Consider the following 18,318-nt stretch of genomic DNA (forward strand, 5'->3'; position numbering starts at 1 on the left):
TTTTTTGTAGTGGCAAAGTATTGGAAATTCAGGGGAATTTAGGAGAAATTCCCCTATCAATTATGGAATGACAACAAAGCATGATATATGATTTAATAAAATAACTTAGGTGGTATTAAAAAAAGTTTGAATCAACTCTCTTTGCAGTGACAAAAGTAGTGGAAATTAAGGGGAATTTAGGAGAAATTTCCCCACCAATTAGGGAATGACTCAATAAAGTATGGTATATGAATTAATAAAATACTGTAAAATACTATCGTGGCATAAAAAATGATAAAAATGGAACAGTTCTGAAGAAAATTGGGAAGATTTACATGAATTGATGCCGAGTGAGATGATTAGAATCAGAACAATTTGTATTATTGCAACAACAATGTAGAACAAACAACATGAATTAAAAACTCTGATCAAGATAATATCAATAATGATTCTGAAAGTCTGATTATGAAGACAGAAGTGCCAGGCTAAATATGTAAAACAAGACCTACATTTTTTGGACAAGGTTAACATAGGAATTTGCTTTGCTTGATTATGCGTGCATATTTTGTTAACAAGGGTTTTGTATTTATTTTTGTCTAGTGTAGGGGGCAAAGAGATTCTTCCTAATTGAAAATTAAGGCATGTTTTTAAAAATGAAATGTAATATTAATAATAATAATGATAAAACGTATGAGTACCTGAGATTCTGGAGGAACCTAGGAGACAGCAGAGAACACAGGCACAGTTTTTTTTTTTTTTTAAATCAATTAATGACATCTTCATCTGAGTCTGCCTTTCATAAATTCCCTTGTAGAATTGAAGAATTTCAAACATTCAAAGAAAAGAAAAATAATTCATACATGTAGGCTTCAAATTTATTCAATACATACTTAGCTATCCAAAGTCAGAAGAAAACCTTGACCATCACACTGATTAGTCTTCTGAAAACAGGTCTCCAAGCCCTTCTCTTTGATGTTTTTCTCTTTTTTTTTTTTTTTTACATTTTCCTATTCTTTTACTTTTTTGTCTTTTACATTTTTAAATTTTCTTTTACATTTTTCTCTCTCTTTGATATTTTATTATAGGATCACAGGATTTAGAGAAGTAAAGGGCTCTTAGAGATGATCTATTCCAACTCTGTCCTTTGCCAGGAGGGGATGAAATCCCGGGGAGGTTTAATGACTTGTCCAATGAGACATAACTAGTGAGTAATATAACTGGAATTTGAAATCCAATTTCTTCCCCCATAATCTAGAAATACACTGTCCTTCTAATCTCCTCTCTCTTCTCCTCTTCCTTTAGGAATTTATCCCTCCCTGCTCTGTTTTCCCAACTTTCACACCCTTCTTCTATTTCTCTCTTCTTTCCTCCCCTAGAGTTCTAAAAACCATCATAGTCCAAAGAGTGAGATAAAAGGAACTCTGTTCATTTTCCCTCCCCAGTAATGAAATAATTTTTAGAAATAAGCTACGGCTGAGGACACAAACACTAAATTAATAATTGTTCCTTGAAGTGTGAAGGGAAAAATGTCCTATTCAAACCTATTAGGGAAAGGTGAATAATAACAATAATAATTGTTGTTATTAGACTGTGAGTTCCTTGAGATTTCCTTTTGCCCTTTTTATATCCTCAGCATTTAGCACAAGGCCTTGTACATAGTAGGCATTTAATGTGTTCATTGACTGATTGAATAATAGCTAGCATGTATATAAAATTTCAAGATTTGCAAAGAACCTTACAAATACTGACTTATTTTATCTTCACAATAACACTGATAGAAATTATTATTTTCTTCCTTTTATGGAAGAGGAAGCTGAGACACTCAGATGTTAGTTGATTTGCACAGGGATAGATAGTCCTGGGAGGCAGGATTTAAGACAGATCTTACAGAATCCAGATTCAGCACTCTATCAATCCTGCATCATCTAGCTACCTCATAAATCTGTAGACTATAAATTTTAGTAACAAAGTCAAATAAAAATTACAAAGTAAACAAAGTAAACTCTTAAGATAAAAACTTAGGGAGTGGTCATCGGAGCCCTTTAAAATCATATGGGGTTATTAACTCATTAATTCTAATTCTGTTCAAATCCATTAATTTTGACTAGGTAAACTTGACTAGTTGAACTCTCCATTATGACAGTGTTTTTGATTCAATAGCTGCACGTATAAGGCCCTAGGCTGGAAAATTCAGTCTAAACTATTACAAAATCACTCATGTTCCGTACTAGAATGTAGGTCCTCTCAAGACTACTCTATCACACCGCCTTGTGCATGTCATCCAAGAAAATGAATGGCCAGGAAAACTATCCCTTGATGGTCACTACAGACTTAAAATTTGAACATATAAGAACAAATAGAATTATTTAATTTAGGATTAAGTCCTACAATCAGAAGAAGCAGGCTGCTCTGGTCTATACAAGAAACACAATAAAAATAATAATACTAATATGTAGAATTTATATAGCTGTTTACATATTTTTCATTTGGTTCTCACATCAACCCTGTGAAGGTAGGTAGGTGAGTGCTATTAATATACCCATTCTATAGATTAAGAGACTGAGACTGAGAAAGATTAAATGGTTTGTTTAGGTTCAGTCAGTATCTGACTCTGTTCACATATGTGAACTCAGGTTTTCTTGATCCAAGTTCAGTACTCTATTCAATGTAGATAAAGGGGAGGGAATAAGGCTTTATTATAGAATCTACTAGGTTCTGTGTTGAGTATTTCTCAAACAATATCTCATTTGATCCTTATCTACCAACTTGTAATGAAAGTACTATTACTCTTCTCATTTTACAGTTGAGGAAATTAAGGCAAAAAAAGGTAAAGTGATTTGACTAGGATCACAAATCTAATAAATGTTTGAGATTTTGAACTCAGGTCTTCCCAATTCAAGGCCCAGATCTCTATCTCCTGTGCTGGCTAGTTGCTTTTTAGAAAATGCTATGGGAATATTTTTGAAAACCTTTCTGTCTAAATGATTTTTCCTAATTCTAAAATGCCTGAACTAAATCTTTTCATGGAAATGTTTCTGGTTAATAGAACTGGACCGCTCTGTTAACAATCTGGAGCAAGCTCAACTGTTAATCTCCTTGAATATCAAAGGACTGAGTTAATATCTGGGCAAATTGATTCTTAAATATTTGGACAGTTTTCCCATGCACATGTTCAAGTCACTGAGATAATGCACAATAAACAAAAGAAAAATAAATGAACTAGTTTTCTTTTGTCCTGTTCAAAGATGGATACTAAGAAATTATCCCCACATAGGTAGAAAATTTAAAAGTTGGAAAAGTTTCTCTAGTTTTCATTTGTTTCTATTAATGATCAGCATTTGTTTGACTGGGCATAAGGCTCATGTCCACATTTCCCAAAGGAGCAAGAATTAGAAGTTTTCTTTGTTGAAAATGAAATGCACTCCTCGAGGGCCAGCATCTGAGTTGGCAATACTTTGCTTGTTGAGAGTTTCAGCCAGTGCTTCAGGTCCACAAAGGAACACACCTATCCTGGTACTAGGGATGAAAAAAAATCTGGTATTAGAAGACATTATTGCTTTGTACAAAAAAGGTTATGCTGCTCCTGAGTCAATTCAAATAATACCAAGTTCTCTGACATTTTTTTTAAAGTGAGAAAACATTGTGGCTCCTTCCCCAAATCCCCAAGCAGTCAAAGGTACACATTTTCCTAGACTCCGGAGAGTGAATTAGATTTCTTTGGGTTAACTCAACTCTATTTATAGGGATAGAATCATAATTTTAGAGGTATACAGCTACCTTGAAATAATGATATAAAAGTAGAAAATAGTTTGAAATATTTTATTTTAGGGAACTATCCATTGCTTTGTGAATCTGCTGGGCTGCCTCATTTTGCCTCTATTCCCATTTGAGCTATTAATATTTAGAAATTGGGTCTTTAAGAGCTGTAGCATAGCAGCCAGTCTTTGGAGGTGTGAGCACTTTCTCATGCCCAGTGACACCCCAGGATCTCCTGGATCAAATGTATTCTGGTAAAATGGGACTTCTCTTTAAATTTTCATGGTGACAGGATTCCAATCAAATAGAGAAATAGAAAGATGATCCTGCTGCCCCATCATCAGAAGGACATTCTTTCAGTTACTTTTCCAAAAATAATGATGGTGGTAAATTCCCATTCTTTCTCACTGACCATGACCAAGAGCATACATTTAGTAAGTGACTGTCCAAATATGGAAAGTGTTCACAGTCATAAAGAACAGACATGACTGTCAATTATCTTCCTCAATAACATTTTGTTACCAAGGAGCCTTAATTTAAAGAAAGTGAAACTTTGGACTTTGGAAAAGAGTCTGATGTCCTTGCTATCCTAATACCCCACCCAAATGCATCTGATTCTTCTCTCTTTATTTTAAAGACCACAGAATATTTTACCAAAGTACTTTGTTGTCAAAGAGGGGATACTTCTCACAATTCCTTACAGAATTCATGGAAGTGATGGTATCTAAGTTTGAACTTGTCTTACACAACACAAATTATCCTAAGTTCCAAAGGGCTGATCCTAATGTGAAGTTGCTGTCTTACTTTGGGTGCTGACTTGCAATAGTTTTGAACTCATTTTCCCAGTTGGGTCTTCCATATAAGGTCTTTTGTTTCAAGCCTGTTATTACATCCTTCTCTTCATCATGGTGCACAGTAAAGTGAGTGGCCTATAGGAAAAAAAAAAGAAACCGCTATAAGAGTTGCAAAATTTTATCCTGTCATGTTTTCATTTATTTCCCTTCTCTGTCCTACTTTTGAAGAACTATTAAAGACCTAGAATTTTTTTCATAATTCTGTGTTACAAAAAATTAGAGAATAACTAATTCTTATAAGAGTTTCTCTTTTTGCTTTCATAGTACTATGATGTTTTATTCCTCTGACCCCAATTAAGGAAGTACCTCTGTTAATACAGCAGATATGTACCTTAAATGTAAGTAAATGTATTTTTAAAAATTAAATCATATTTTAGGTGAATTAGAACTGGGAGTGTTATTTTATTTAAAAAGAAGCTTGAGATAATTATTTTCAAAAATAAAAAAACCCATATTAATTGAAATCACATTTGCTTATTTGGAAAGTTTAAATTTTCATAAAGTTGGCTTTATTTAAGCTGAGTGCCCTTGCCTTTTGGGGCTCCTAAGTATCACAATGGATAGATCTGAATTCAAGTTCAGCCTCAGATATTTACTAGATATGTGAATTTGTGCAAGTCACTTAACTCTGTTTGGCTCAGTTTCTTCTTCTATAAAAATGAACTGGAGAAGGAAATGGCAAACTACTCTAATACCATTGCCAAGAAAATCTCAAAAGGTGTTATGGAGAGTCAAACATAACTGAACAACATTACCTTTACATATTATAGAATTTTTTTATGCCTTCATTTTTATCTATGACCCTTTTTAAACTTAGGAAAGTAGAAACTATGAATTGCTTTGTTCAAAATTAGTAACTGTATTCACAATTATAGGAGCCTAGAGTCACATAATAATAGGTAGCATATATATATATATATATACATATATATATATTCATGTCTATTTATATGTGTATTGTGGAGATATATATACATACACGTATATAGTGTGTGTATGCATATACAGACATACTAAAATATACATTGTATGTATATATGTATATATACATACATATATATATAATATCTTATTATATACCTTGCAAAGTACTTTATATATATTATTTCATTTGCTCCTGAAAGTTAGATCCTATTATTATTATTTATTTATAGAGTAGTAAAATCAGTTTGAAAGAAGTTAAATAACAAGCCCAGATCATACAGTTAGTATCTGAGGCAAAAGTGGAACTTAAGTTTTTCTGATCACAATTAGCCAAAAAATCTGCAAGACTTCTAGAGTGTAAAGAGGGAGCAAACCCAAGAAATATACTATTTTAATTCATACATTAGTATATACCCCAGAGAGAGCTATTACATGTAAATTACATGTAATTACATGTAAAGGAGTCACATAGAGTCTGAGGAAGATAGTCTTGATACCATGCTCTCTGAGATTATATAGGTTTGCAGAGAGCTCCTGTCTGGGAGACTCAGATGTTGCCCCAAGGTTTGAAGTTAGAAGCAAGCTTAGAAGACTGTTTAAACTGTCTTCAATGAAATAGTTTAAGAGAAAGAAGTAAACACTTGCTTTTCAGGCTCAAAGATAAATAAATTAAGCTGAGATTACAATGGTATAATTTCTTGTAAAGGACACTGGACTAGGAGAGAAGAAATCCAGATATAGAGGCTCAATTGTCAGTAACCTTTTGTGATGTTGGTAAAGTTATCTAACCATTCTTGGACACAGTTTCCTTATTTGTAAAATGAAAGAATTGAACTAAATCAGGGGTTTTTAACTCCACAGTTCCCAAAGGGTCCATCAAAGGGCTATGAATTTGGATAAGAAAAAAATCTTTATTTTCACTAATCTCTAATTGAACTTTAACTTCCTTCAACTTATCATTTCCTTCACATTCAAATTTCCTTCAGATGTGAAGAACAATCATTGTGAGAAGGGGGTTCACAGACTTGACCAGGCTGCCAGAAGGGGTCCATGTGATTAAGTGATTAAGTACCTCTGGACTAAAGGATCTCTAAACTCTCTTTTATTGTTAATATTCTATCATTCAATAAACTCCAGGAATGAATGATTCAGTGAAAACACTAAACTACAGAGCTCATGCCTAATTAGTACCGCGAACATTTACTAAGTATGTCCTCAGGAGGAAATACCAGTTTCAGGAAAGACACAGTCTTTGCCCTCAAAAAACCTATAATTTATTTGGAAAATAAAAAAGCCAAATGCAGAGTGAAAATACAAAACATGACTGCATCAAGCCTAAGAGAGAAGGTTGTTAATAGGCAGGAAACTGTAAAGTCTATATAAATGTGGTGTTGTTGCTTTTTGCTAAGACAGTTAAGGTTAAGTGACTTGTCCAAGGCCACACAGTTAATAACCATTAAGTGTCTGAGATCATATCTGAACTCAAGGTAGCCAGGTAATTCTAAATAAAAAAAAAATCTTTTAACCTCTGTCACAGTTTCCTTATCTATGAAAGAAAAGAATGAAAAAATATATAAAAAACTTTGCTTCCATGATTGCTGTGAGCATCAAATAATATAATATTAGTTATTCAAGCTTAAAATTGCACTAAGACTTTTTGCCCACCTTGTATATGCAAAGCACTTTATAAACAATAAAGTGCTACATAAATGCTACATACATACATAAATGATGATGATCATCATCATCATTATTATTAAGATTGTTATTATTTGGGGGATTATTTTGCCCCATATATAGATTTCATGAAGAATCCCAGCCTGCTTATGGTTTTTTCTGGTCCATCACAGGTAAGCAGTGAGAGAGAATGGACGGGTCAGATCAACTCCAGATGACACATCTTCCAAACAGATATTGCATGACAGAAGGGCAGTCTGAGCACTTTTGTAGAGAAACAAAAGGCCCACTTTGGATTTTTTGTTACCTGAGATTCATCCCAGCCAGTAAGATAGATGTTGTAACTAAGAAAATCAGCATTGTTCTTCTCTTGCATTTGAGTCTCCAGTAACTGCAGCAGGTCTGCAAACCATTCAAAGGCATGTGTGTCTCGACATAGCCAGTAAAAATAGATCTGGGAAGCAAAGGGAAGACAGGTAAGCACAATGATTCTGCCATTTAATATCACAAGAACCCCGGGGCCCGGAATGTCTAGAATTATATGCTACAGTTATATAACACCTTAGTGAGATTAGATCAAATAATTGGGGCAGGCTAGGCAATTGGTGATTGATCTAGAACCAGTCAATATAGAAAAGTCTGTGCAGACTGACAGTAAACCTCAGGAAAGTCTAGTTTGCTGGGGTAATAGTACCAAAATGGCAGATTAGAGCCAGCAACCTAGTCAAACTTTACTAACATTTCCAAGTAACTTTAAAAATAAAAATACACCTCAAATATAATTTTGGAGTGCCAGAGTCCACAAAAGGTCAGAGAGGGGCATTTTTTCAACCTAAGAAAACTTAGAATGTTGGCAGGAAAGGTCTGTGACACTTTGGAAAACAGCACTAGTGATGGGCATTAAAGTGGCTGTGATAGTGGGAACAGCAGCATCTTCAGCTCAGGGAAGTGTGGGTATCAGACAACTAGTCAGCAAGAAATTATAGGGGACCCTTCTCAGTTGACACTGATTGGCAACTCTATTACCCACATGCAATTCTGAGTCACAATTCCAGGGTGGAGAGCAACACTTGTGATTAGTCAAAAAGAAGTAGGGACTCTGAGCATAATTCCCAAACAGAGAGGAGCACTAGTGTTTGTGATTGTAGGAGAACAGGAGATCTAGTCACAGTTTCAAGGAAAAGAAGAGCACTAGCACTTATAACTGCTAGATACTATGGATTCTTCTTAAGAAAAACTGAAGCACAAACCTGTAGAGTAGTGACCACCCACTTCCCCAGATCACACCACTGTGGAAGCATTGAAAACTTGCATATCCCCAGTGCTAGCTCTAAAAAACAGCACAGACATCCCTAAAGTTATAGATAGTGCTTCCTAAAGTGAATAGGGCCCAATTTTAACATAAAGTTCAAAGTCAAGAAACAGGCTGGAAAAAAATGAACATCAAAAACAAACAAACAAACAAAAGAGAATTTGACCATAAAAAAAGGTATTACAGTGGCAGGAAAAATCAATACAAATTCAGAACACAGCAATTTTTTAAAAAGACATACCCAAAGTCTCAAAGAAAAATGTTAGTTGGACAGAAACCTAATAAGAATTCCTGAAAGTGCTATAGAAAGAGATGATAGAAAAAAAAATTGGGAAAAGAAATTTATGACAAAGAATTAACAACTTAGTAAAGGAGGCACAAAAATACTAAAGAAGATAATATCATAAAAAAACAGAAATACCTAATCTTAAGAGAGAGATAAAAATTCACTAAAAAATAGAACTTCTTAAAAAACAGAATTGGCCAAATGGGAAAAAAAAGAGGTACAAAAGTTCATCAAGAAAAAATAATTACTTAAAAACTACAACTGAGTAATTAGAAGCCAATGACTATGGCAGACTTCAAGAAACAATAAAACAAAGTCAAAAGAATTTTTAAAAATGTAAAATATTTCATCAAAAAAAATCGACCAGGAAAATAGATTGCAGAGAAATAATCTAATAATTAATGCTTTAATTAATTAAGATAATTCAATAATTGCACTACCTGAATGTCATGATTAACAAAATCCTAGAAATCATATTTTAAAAAATTATAATGGAATAATTCTCCAAAAATAAAACAGAAATTGAAAGAATTCACTCATTAACTCCTGAAAGAGTTACTGAAATGAAAACTCCCAAGAATAAATTCCAGATGTCACAATTCAAGGAATAAGTATTTCAAGCAGCCAGAGATAAACAATTCAAATATCATGGAACCACAGTTAGGATCACACAAGTTTTAGCAACTTTCACATTAAAGAAATGGAGGGTGTGGAATATAATATTCTGAATGGCAAATGAGTTAGGATTACAACTAAGAATAATTTACCCAGCAAAACTGAGTATAATCCTGCAAAGGGGAAAATGGATGTTTAATTAAATAAAGCATTTTCAAGTATTACATATGAAAAGCAAGTGCTAAATAGAAATTTGACATTCAAACACAAGACTCAAGAGAAACATAAAAAGGTAAACATGAAAGTATCATCATTAGAGATGCAATAAGGTTAAACTGTTTAAACTCAATGAAAAGATGATACATGTAATTCTCAAGAACTTATATTAAGGCAGTTAAAAGCCATGTACATAGATGCCCTTACATAGAGGGCATCGATATAAGTCAATTATATCATGATGATCTTCAAAAAAATAAAGGGGTGTAAAAGAGAAATTCTCTGGATGCAAAAGGAAAGGAGAAGTAGAATGGGAAAAATTATCTCACATAAAAGTGGTACACAAGGAAGAGCTTTTTCAGTGGAGGAAAAACTTGGGGAGGGAGAAGAGTGTTCGGCAATGCTTGAAATAATCATTGGAATTGGTTTAAAGAGGGAAAAATACACACACACACACACACACAGAGAGAGAGAGAGAGAGAGAGAGAGAGAGAGAGATGATATAGAAATCTTACCCAAGAAGGAAGTAGGAGAAAAGGAAATAAAAGAAAGTAAAGAGGACCAGGAATAATACTTTAAAAAAAGATGGTGGATTAAGAGAGGCAATGGTCAAAAGCAAAGCAAACTTTTGAGGAAGGACAGGATAAAAAGACAGAAAGAAGGATAAAAAGAAGAAAATAACTGAATTGAATTAGGTTACCCATAAAAGGAAAACAGATAGCAGAATGTATTAGAAACCAGAATCTAACAATATGTTATTTACAAGAGACACATTTTAAACAGAAAGACATGGGGTTAAAATGAGATGGATCAGAATTAATTACACATCATTTAAGTAAAAAAGGCAAAAGTAGTGATCATGATCTCAGACAAAACAAAAGCAAAAATAGACTTACTTAAAAGAGATAATCAAGGAAACTGTATGTTGATTAAAAATACCATGGATAATGAACCCTATTTTTAAGGGCTAATGACAGAATTAAAAATTTAAAAATAAAAGTTGGGGGGGGTCATTTCTATCTGAGGATTTTAAGAGAGCAAAGTGTGGAGATGTTATGATGGAGATCATGGAGATAATGGAGATAATTGAAATGCAGATAAAAAGAAGAATATATTAGTGTAAAAAAGAGGAAGAAGGATGTGGAACTTGGCACTTCTCATAATTGAGTTATATGAAGAGAAGAATTTACAAAGAGGAAGAAATAGTGGGAGTAGGCACCAAAAAAAAATCTCATTCGCATTTGCAATGAGCAAAAAAAAGGATTGAATACAGTTTATTTTATAAATACATTAAACTCAACAAAATTCAAGTGGGACATAGTCATGGAAAAGTGGGGTTGAAGGAGGAGAAATAACATTGGGAAGAAAATAGTTACAAGCAAAACAAGCTTCTTGATTCTGGGATCTTTTTTAAAGAGGAAAAAAAGAGAAGACAGGAGAGGGAAAATTGGAGGGGAAGGAAAGGGAAGAGAGGAAATAAAAGACCTAGACCTTGCTAGAGGGTGGAATCTCCCTTATTAGAGGGAGGGGAAATCTTAGACTGTATTAAACAATTGAGGAATTGTCAAACAAATTATGTCATAAGAATGTCATGAGACATTGGGGTGTAAGAAATAATGAAGGATTTCAGAGAAACTTGCGTATTATGAACTGATGGACTGAAATGAGCACAACGAGAAAAATAACTCATGCAAGGACAGTAACATCATAATGAAAAACAAAATATTATGAACTCTGATTAATATAATGACCAACCAAGTCTTCAGAAGAGCAATGACCAAGCATATTCTCCACCTCCTAACAAAAAGGGATGAACACAAGGTGAAGGTACCTGCATTTTCAGACATGGCCACTATGTGGGATTCTCTTTGTTTAACTATGTTTATGCTTTACCCGCTTTTTTCCCCCATTTCTCTTGTTTAATTATAGGAAGAGAAGGCAAGGTTGGCAATATTGATGTTAAAAGAAAAAAAGGAATATTGTGACTTTTTTAACAGAGAGAAAATAAAAATTCAGAAGAAAATACAAACAATAAGAAACATTTTTAAAGTAACATAGAATGTATTGTATACTTTGAAAAAGAAAAGCCAGTAGTTTGAAATAGATATTCATGTTTTCATATGTAATGCTCTTTTTATGTTTTGCTATGTGTATGGAGATGCATTTTATTTAAGTTCAGAATTATAATAAAAATAAATAATCAAGAAGCAGATTTAGACATGACGCAAGGAATAATTCTCACAATCAGACCTGTACTAATGTGGAATGAGTTGACTCAGGTTGATAGCTTCAGAGATAGGAGGGATCTCAAAGATCATTTGGTCCAGTCTTCTAATTTTACAGATGAGGAAACTGAGGCTCAATAAGGTTAAATGATTTGCCTAAGATTACATATGCAGTAAATAGAAAGTCAACACCTTAATCTAGGTCTTTTGACTAAATCCATGAGTTTGTGCTTTAATCATAGAGTCTAGAGTTGGAGGAGATCTTCAAGGTCAGAGAATCTATAATCTACCTGGAGAAGAATGTCCTCTTCAGAACATGCATCAAGTGGTCCTACAGACACTGCCTGAAGATCTGCAGTAATGCAGGGGAAGCTGGGTAGGAGGGAAGGATGCTTCCTGCCCAATTCACCTTGATAATTACAACTCTTAAAGAGTGTCTCTAGATGGTAAGCCAAAATCCACTTGCCCCTTCTCTTTTCCTTTCTCTGTCTCCCCCTCTTTTTTCTTTCTTTCTCTTTTTTCTTCTCCTTTTCTTCTTTCTTCTTTTTCTCTTTCTCCTCCTCTTCCTTCTCTTCCTCCTCTTTGTTTTTGCTGTTTTTGTTGTTGTTGTTGTTCTTCTTTTCTCTTCCTTCTTCCCTCCCCCACTCCTTAAATTTTCACAATTCTTTTTATTGGTGCTTGTACAGCCTTGAGGCCTAACTTTGGCTTTTGAGGTCTTCAAGAAGAGGTTGGATGACCATTTGTTAGGAATGTGATTTCTGTTCATTTACCAGTTAGAACAGTGACCTCTGTGATATATCAACAGAGTATGAAATTCTATGATCTAGTCCAATATTTTCATGTTTATTTCATTTTATTTGTTTTATTGATCAAAGTCTTTTTCTTTTATAAAAAGTTATTTCCATTATGCTTTCCCCCACAGCATAAAACTCTCCCTTGCAACAAAGAAAAACATTACTAAAACTATATATATATAAAATAACCATTTGAGAATATATGTAACGTTTGGCAACCATAGGTCTCTCCTCCACCCCCATTTACATATAGATTCTCCAACTTGAGGGGGAAGGTTTGCCAATACTAGCCAGTGACTTGTCTAATTTCAGTTGTCTTTTAGCATTATTTACATTTACATTATTCCAATTATTGTATTTACTATTTTTCTACGAACCCAAAAGGTACACTGACTGGATCAAGTTCCTACTAGGAATAAGTAGTAAGTACTAGGATTAAGATTTGAATTTAAGTCCTTCTGACTCAAATTTATATCTCTTAGTATTAAGTTTAGAAGGATGTTTCTCAGCTTTATAAACAGTTTAAAACATTTCTTATATTGGTTTCTATTGATTGGGGAATGGACAAACAATTGTGAAATAAAAATATGTAAGCGAGAAAGAGGGAAGATTTTCATGAAGCTCTCCAGAACAAGAGAAACAAGAAAATAATAAACTCAGTAGTGATAACACATAAATGAAAACATTAAAAGCTAAGTTGAATTTAGACAAATGACAAGAAACTCTATTGGTTTTGTAAAACATAATATGAAATGTATTGCCTTCCTCCTGGTGGAAAGTTGAGGAACCATGGGTAATGCTACCAGGTATGTTTTTCACTGTTACAAAAGGGGGTTTAAATGGGTGGGAAACAGGTTGCTCAGAGATAGTAATGATGTTTTTTAAGACTTTAATTAAAAAAATTAGGTCCAGCAAATTTTTCATTTAATATATTTTTGCACAACCTCCTGTTCCAGTTGGTAATTTCCCTTTCCCTCCCATGGTGTTCACTATTTTCTGTACACCCTTCCTTCTTTCATAAATCTGGAAGAATATAGGCATTTGTAAATAGATTTCATTTTTTGGTTTATAGGCCTAGTAATTAGTAAAAAAACAAAACAAAACAAAACAAAACAAACTAGAAAAAATCCTATTTTTTCAATTTCCCCATCTCACCAAAAAAAATATTGGCAGCAAAAGTGGGAAAATAATGGAGTTTTTACTTCATCTGATACTCAAAAAAATTTCTGTACCAGGCCATTATGCTTGGAACTAGAGATACAAAGACAAAAACAAGTTAAGTCCAACCTTATAAGATTTGTTCTATTAGGGTATGGGAACGAGAGGAACAGCCAGATTCAATAGGTTCACATGTGAATAAATTCATGCAATCACCCTTTTTTCATTAAGTCCATTCACAGAAAGAGAAGTAGCAGAGATCTTCCTAAGGAAAGAGTATTCTGGATTTTCCTCCTCAGGAAGTGAGTATCAGGGTATATGAATTCAGTAAAGATGACTGTAACTTTAACTATTATTAAGTACAAAAAGTATATATGCCAGAAAATCTGCTGAGAGTAGTTATCTTTCATTTTTCTAGTAACATAAAGTGGAGATTACTCTTAACAAGTCATTAAAATGATTTCTCCCCTTCTATAGTCTGGTCAAAAAACCCACCTCATTTTTATTCTCCCAAGATATTTTCCTGGCTATAAAGAAAATGATTATGAAATTGATTTTCTAAAAAAAGAGAGGGGGAACATCAGTTGGGGGAACAAATTGTGGCACATTAATCTAATGGAATATTATTTCATGAAAAGAAAGAATGAATATGAATAATTGAGAGAATCATGGAAAGACATATCAACTGATATAGAAGCAAGAAAACAATATATATGATGACTACAATCTAAATGGAAAGAACATCATCCTCTCGATAAAAAAATATCACTCACTAAATATTGAATAATTATAAAAACCAAGCTTTTCCTCAGACAAGAGTTGGAAAAAATGTGCTTCCCTCTCATTGCAGATATGAAGGACTACAGATATGAAATAATGTATATACTGTCAGACATTATTGAAGAACTGCTTAGTTTTACTAAACTGTTTTCTTTCTTTCTTTTTTTAAGTTTAAAAAATTACCCTCTATTCCAAATAATTATTGACTGTAAAGGGAAGGGAAGAAAGATATATTCAGAAATAAAAGCTATCTAAAAAACAAAAGTGTTATTAAAATAAGATTATATTTTAATAAAAGAAGAGAGAACGTACCTTTTTGAGTTTTAGTCTAGTTGAGTCATTGCAATACTTGTACCAGACAGACTTGAGAATGGAAGCAAATGGAGTGACTCCAATGCCAGCTCCTACCAGCATAACTACTTCATAGCTGAATACATCTTCACTAGCAGTGCCAAAGGGCCCATCTACTGCCACCCTATGAAGTTGGATACAACCACAGTGAGGTAATATTCACAGTTGGAGTGAATGAAATGAATCTCAACAAGCATTTAAAAAACTCAGATACATCAAATCTCAACAAAATAACTAAAGATTCAACTGGAATCTAAACATTAGAGTTTTTAAACAACTAAATTATTAGCAGCTTTTGATTCAAAAGTCGCAAGAATGAATCTCTTTGTCTCTTGTTTCTCTCCCTCTCCTTCTCCCTCTCCCTCTCCTTTCCTCCCCCCCTCCCAAATATTGCATTAGCATTTTTGTAGCCATCTGTAGTCAGAGGGATGATCCATATTAAACTTATTTTAAACTAAAATCCTTAAGATTTTTTCATATGAACTGCAATTAAGCTTAGCTTCCCCCAATCTATATTTATGCAATTTTTTTAAGCCTGTGGCCAAGACTTTGCACATATCTTTACTCAAATCTTTCTTTCTTGTTTGTCCGTCCTTCCTTCCTTCCTTCCTTCCTTCCTTCCTTCCTTCCTTCCTTCCTTCCTTTTCTTCCTTCCTTTCTTCCTTCCTCTATATCCTCCCAAACTCCTTCCCTTCTCCCTCTCTCCATCCCTTCTTCCCTCTCTGTTTCTTTTTGTCTCTGCTTTTCTTCTTGTGCTTTATTCACTCTGTTTGAACAGTCTAGAGTATGTGCAGCCCTCTACCTTGCTCCTTTTAAATTTTAAGAGATTCTGAGAAGTCCTAAATACACCTTTCTGAATCTTAGTTTCCTTATAAAATGAAGGTGACAAATTAAAAAAATGCCTGAAATCTCTTTCAACTCTAAATTCTATGTCCCTAAAGCCTTTTCTTCAAAGAAAAGTGAGGATTTTTGATGATAAAATCATAAAATATTTTATATCTTGCAAAAAGATTATAAATAATATATACACACAGCATTTTCTTTTGCCACATGGGTAATACATAAACATGTTTTGCATGATTTAATATATATACATGTACATATATATATGTATAAAATCAATATCATATTGTTTGCCTTGTCAAGGTGTGAGGGAAAGAAAAGGAGAGAGGGAAAGAATTTGGAACTAAAAAGTTTTTTAAAATGAATGTCAATTTTTTACATACAACTGGGAAATATTTCATGAAACAAATAAAAGGTATTAAAATTACATATACATAAAGTTTACTAAAATATTACCTTATAAAAGAGGGAGAGGATACATAGATCATTCAATGTCTCCTTGAGAGTCTCCTACAGCAAGTTTTAAGGACTAGGGAGGGGATGAAACATCTGCTCCAAATCAAAGAAGTTTTAACAATTCTATTTTTCTTTGACAGATTTTCTTTGTTTTATGCTTTATACTTACTTGGGTAATTTCCAGGCTTCTTGAAATTCTGTTTTGTCACATCCACAAGCTTTAAAAAGACCTTCTGTCCAGTCCCCAACTATACGAATGTGAATACTGAAAAAGTCTTCCTCAGGGGCCGAGGTCAGTGTGAAGGGATGCCACTCTAAATTTGATAGCTTGGGGCATTTGACAAAAATATATTGTCCTACTTCCATCTTAAAACCCTTCTTTTTCATTTGTAGCTCAATGGTTTTGAAAGGGTGAGTGACCACCTGTAGAAACAAATATAATGTAAGCTCTTCCTGGACAGAGACTTTAATTTGTTTCATTATAGTTGCAGCACCCAATTCAGGTAGGACTCACAAATGTTTATTGAAAGAATGAATGAAGTTGGGTCACAGATTTACTTCCAGTGGATTTCAGGCTTTGGGATATGCCTCTCAAATTGAATGAATAAATAAGAGTATATGGACTTATAACCATCACACATTAGCTGTATTTGCTATAAGTTGATAATATCAAACATTCTTAAACATACAAATCCATATGAGATTGTAAAATTGTTATGTATTATCAGTAAATATTTGATCTGTATACTTATTTTATGTACCTATATCCTCAGAGTCACATAAAACTTCTTGGTCAAAAATAAGTCAAGTGGAAACAATTTAAGAAGACTTGGACCATCGTACAACAGAGCACTAAATTTGTTTTTTTTTTTTTATTGTGGAAAAAAGAGACAGAGAAAGAAAGAAGAGAGAGAGAGAGAGAGAGAGAGAGAGAGAGAGAGAGAGAGAGAGATTATGTTTTATAGAATATTCCTGCTAAGACAAAGTATAGAAATTTATTTGCAGAGATAAAATATGAGACCTCATTTATTTGAGGGACACTGGGTACCAGAATGAACAACATATTAGAGGCAGAGAATATTATGTTTGGAAAGGATCTTATAGATAATCTAACCCAATACCCTTAGAGGAGAAAAGGAATCACTTCTGAGGAAGTTCACTGGATTAGCTAGTGACAAAGACTCAACTAGAATCTTAGCTTCATAAGTAAGATAGAGAAAGTCATTCAGCTATATAATTCTTATAACAGTTTTTTATAAAGGCCTGGGGAATATCATTAAATCATAACCCAGTGAAGGAATTTCTATAAAGAAATGAATGAATAAGGTACAATTATGTTGCTTTCAGAGTTGGCTTAGATGGTTCATTGTATGTAGAGTGCTGAACCTGGAGTCAGGAAGACTCATCTTTGAGTTCAAATCTAGACTCACTTACTTATTAATTGTGTGATCTTAGACAAGTTACCTAATTCTGCTTGTATAACTAATTAAATTAGATCTGAAGATCTAAATTAATAAGGGAATAATATAATTTGAAAAATCTATTTGTGTGTGTGTGTGTGTTGGGGAGGGGGAAGCTGGTAATTTCTTAGGCGTTATTTATAAAATTGAACTAATTTCAAAAGGTAGACTACATGGAATATATATATATATGTATGTATATATATATATATATATATACATATATATATATATATATATGTAAACAGTTACCTATCATAATCTGAGCAATGATGTGGATGTGGTTCTTCAACAATGAGGTGATTCAAGGCAATTCCAATAGACTTGTGATGGAAAGAGCCATCTGCATCCAGAGAGAACTATGGAGACTGTAAATCACAGCATAGTAATTTTACCTTTTGTTGTTGTTGTTTGTTTGCCTGGGTTTTTTCTTTCTTATTTTTCCCTCTTTGATCTGGTTTTTTTTATGCAGCATGATAAATATGACAATATGTTTAAAAATTTGTATGTGTTTAATCTATATTGGATTACTTAGTATCCAGAGGATAGGGGAGGGGAGGAAGGGTGGAGGGAAGGAGAAAAATTTGGAACACAAGATTTTGCAAGGGTGAATGTAGAAACTATCTTTACAT

The 18,318-nt window shown here is 33.4% G+C and overlaps 1 protein-coding gene across 1 annotated transcript in view; it reads right to left on the bottom strand.

The window, feature by feature from the left end:
* Window positions 1-832: 832 nt before the first annotated feature.
* LOC100917667 (cytochrome b-245 heavy chain) overlaps window positions 833-18,318 on the bottom strand; it is a 40,939-nt gene continuing 23,453 nt past the window's right edge. The window contains exons 9-13 of the mRNA XM_003763471.4: window positions 16,396-16,649; window positions 14,889-15,051; window positions 7,498-7,644; window positions 4,540-4,664; window positions 833-3,495 (exon numbers count right to left, since the gene is read on the bottom strand). Of these exons, the coding sequence (XP_003763519.1) occupies window positions 3,369-3,495; window positions 4,540-4,664; window positions 7,498-7,644; window positions 14,889-15,051; window positions 16,396-16,649 (816 nt within the window). The 3' untranslated portion in view covers window positions 833-3,368. The remainder of the gene's footprint in view (window positions 3,496-4,539; window positions 4,665-7,497; window positions 7,645-14,888; window positions 15,052-16,395; window positions 16,650-18,318) is intronic.

Source organism: Sarcophilus harrisii, chromosome 3 (assembly GCF_902635505.1).
Source record: "Sarcophilus harrisii chromosome 3, mSarHar1.11, whole genome shotgun sequence".
Taxonomy (NCBI): domain Eukaryota; kingdom Metazoa; phylum Chordata; class Mammalia; order Dasyuromorphia; family Dasyuridae; genus Sarcophilus; species Sarcophilus harrisii.